The 3,391-nt window shown below is 32.3% G+C and overlaps 1 protein-coding gene across 1 annotated transcript; it reads right to left on the reverse strand.

Annotated features, from left to right (window-relative positions):
• Positions 1–723: 723 nt before the first annotated feature.
• LOC131052016 (RING-H2 finger protein ATL67-like) lies at positions 724–1,194 on the reverse strand. Its single transcript, XM_057986626.2, has one exon. The coding sequence runs from the start codon at positions 1,192–1,194 to the stop codon at positions 724–726; it is 471 nt and encodes a 156-aa protein (XP_057842609.2).
• Between the last annotated feature and the right edge of the window lie 2,197 nt (positions 1,195–3,391).

Here is a 3,391-nt window from a genome sequence, read left to right on the forward strand (position 1 = left end):
ACATACTAATGTTTGAAGCTCTTCTTTAATTGTAATTCATTATGTATTGTACTTTAATCTCTCTCCATGCAATTGAATGTCACACAATATTAAATATTTTAATGTCTCTCCTTACAATTGAGTGTCACACAATATTAAATTAGTAGACATAAAGAACACAAATTATGGTATTCACTATTGGACTTTTTCAAAACTATAATTAAAATGTAGTTTTATCAGGAGGATGTGGTTTCGGGATTCAATTGTGTTCAATATTTTTGCATCAACATTTTAGATCACAATTTGTTATTCAATTGTGTTCATGTTTTCTTTGGCTCTCTTCATCCTAACAATGGAACACGAAGTGTGATCTAGAACGTCGATGCAAAAATCTTGAACACAATTGAATCCAGAAACAACATCCTCTTGATATTAGAGATTGTGGAAATCTCTTATCATTGATGTAGTTTTATATCGTGAGTTATAGATTTCCCAACATCAACATATAGTAAATTACAATAAAAAAAAGTTTTAAAAATCTTATATGTTATGATCAATATACTCGGACTTCCAAAAAAAAATAAAAAAATAACAAACATATCTTATTGATAACTACATACTAATAATTTACATTAAAGTACAACAAACTACCCTACATAAAAAAATTTACTATGCTAAATACCATGGAAATGTATAATTGAAGTATGTTTTTTTTAATTTACAACTTCACTAATTTGCATACCACTAAGTTGCTCTAACAACTAACTCTCTGTGGGGAGATTTTCTGCAAATGGGACAGCTTGCATGCCCTGTGAGCCATGCATCTATGCAATGGACATGATAAACATGCCTACAATCCATTATCATACGCAGCTGTTCATTACATTTGTAATCCTCAAGACATATTGAACAACTCCTGTCCTGCTGCTGCTGAGAGAGGGCTTCATGCTTTTCACTAAACACAATAATGGGATATGAATGGATGACTGCCTCCTCCACCCCACTTTCCCTGGACGACGATGGTTCAGAAATGATATCCACTCTTGGAGTGTGTTGTGGAGTGAGTTGTTGAGGGACAGATCTTATGCATCTGTAATACACGAAGAATATGACCAACATGAAGATTATAATTCCTACTGTTGTGCCCACGGCATAACTGAACTCATCTGTATTAAACCCATCTCTGTAAGAAGAATCGGTACTGTTGTTCCTCATACCAGATCTCAATTACTCTTGCTGTAATATGCTCTTCCATATGAGCATGTCCAGATATATTGTTCTGCTTATGGGATCTGGGTTTTATGAACATTCCATGAAAAAGATACAAAAGAGAGCATTTCTAAACAGGAGAAGGTCTACATTAGAAATGGACGTCTGGGCTTCAAGCCGGCATCGTGTCACATTGGAAAACGATATCCTCTCGTGCTGAACGAGGCATTGGAGGCATCAAAATGACAGAGATTAGAAAAGGATGGTGTTATAATATCATTGTGTCATTATTGAGTAATGCTGATGATTTTGGGTTAGTTTATTCAGTTTAGGTTGTGGATTTAATTTTTTATTTGTCTGGAGTGTAGATGAGGATCTGTTGTATATTGTTCAAGAGGTTATTGTCCCATAAAGAGTTAAGTTTCAGGTGGCTGGACTAAATTCGATTCCTTTGATTAAAAAGAAGAAGAAATAATAATGGTAATGTTTTATTAGAATTAATTTTATTGATTTGTATTTTAGAAATAGTTTTTTTAACATAACAAGTTATTGTTTTGGTGGGATTTTAGGAAATTAATTTTAGAAGAAGATTCACATGTGATAATTGTTGGTATCATGGCTTAAGAATTATTTATTAGAGACTTGTAAATTATCACATAATTTTGAGTAAGTTACACGTTTCTTCATTTTTCAAGGAAAATAACAAGGTTGTAGAACACTTAGCTAATTTTAGTATTAATTCGCCATGTTTTTCAAGGAAAGCAATGAGGTTGTAGATCATTTAGTTAATGTTGGTATTAATTGACTCCCCTTCTTAATCTTGATAAATGATAAGTCAAATGAGTGAGAAGGTTTCTCCCCATTATATCTAATGATTTTTTTATCCTTCAAGGAAAAAAATTTGTAGAAAAAATTATCCCCTTTGTAGGCAAGCATTTAGATTTGATTCTAGATACATGGACGGGAGCTTGTGTTCCTTACCCACAATGGATTTTTCTTTTTGGTTGAGCTTCACCATTATTAACATGGAGTGCTTATTTCATTAGCACGTACTTAAATTATTCTAGTGGATTGCAAACAAACTTCCCCATTATATTTGATTATTTGATATATTAGGGAGGTGTATCAACCCTACATCCTATTGTCGAGAACATTAAAATATAATTTTTGGGCTATAGAGGTTGTTTTTTGCTCCAAAAATTATCAATTGTTAAAAAGGATTCAATTGGCTTCCTAGAGCAAAAGGTGTGGCATTTGCAAGTCATGCCTTTCACATTAAGAGGAAGTTACACACACTGACCAAGAACATTCATGAACCTATAACATGGCATTATGATTGTCATAAAGCATCTTTGAAGGGATAGAATAAGATAAATTGGAGAGCCCAATTTGAAAAAAATAACCATGGCATGTTATGATAGACTCTTATCACAAGCGTAAGCAAAGACCATATTCTAACATGAGGAATCTTCTCGGGATTTGATTGTTGGAATTTGATGAGACTTTGGTGTCACTTTCAGGTACTATTAGCTCATAGTCTTGTGATTCTCCTTTGGTGCTTTTGTGTATTGGTTTCTCTATTCAGTGGATGCTTGGGATGGAGTTTAGAGAGCATATTTTGTAGGTATTGTTAATATGATGCTAATATTATTCTATATGTAAGTGCTAGTATTGTCTCCTATGAAGACTCCTTGCTTAAAGATCATATTGTAACCAAGATTGTTGACATGTGATTAATACATTAGTACGAAGTTTGGAGGCTAAGTTTTTTTTAGAATGATTTTTCCCATTTTACATGATTATCTTATGGTGAATGATATTATTGTGTTTTTTATTTCCTATAAATTATTTTAAAACATATTTTTTGTCCATGTCTCTTCTTAAAAATTAGTGTAGAAAACCTTTCTAGACCTTAGCTTTCTTTCATTTGGTATCAAAAATTGATTAACCAAGGTTGTAAATGGTAGGAAAAAGTTTTTGGTTCTAATTTTAGTTTGATTAGGAATATGCACAAATAATTTATTTGTTTCAAGGAAGATGACAAGAATGCCTAAACTAGAGATAGAAAAGTTTGGTGATAGTAACTTTAAGTTGTGGAAGTGCAATATGGATGATTTTCTCATAAATTTAGATATGTGGATTGTGGCATCTAGATCAAAATAATTGGGGAAAAATAGTTGCAATGTCATTAGCTAGTTTGGAT

This window comes from Cryptomeria japonica, chromosome 10, assembly GCF_030272615.1.
Source record: "Cryptomeria japonica chromosome 10, Sugi_1.0, whole genome shotgun sequence".
Lineage (NCBI taxonomy): Eukaryota > Viridiplantae > Streptophyta > Pinopsida > Cupressales > Cupressaceae > Cryptomeria > Cryptomeria japonica.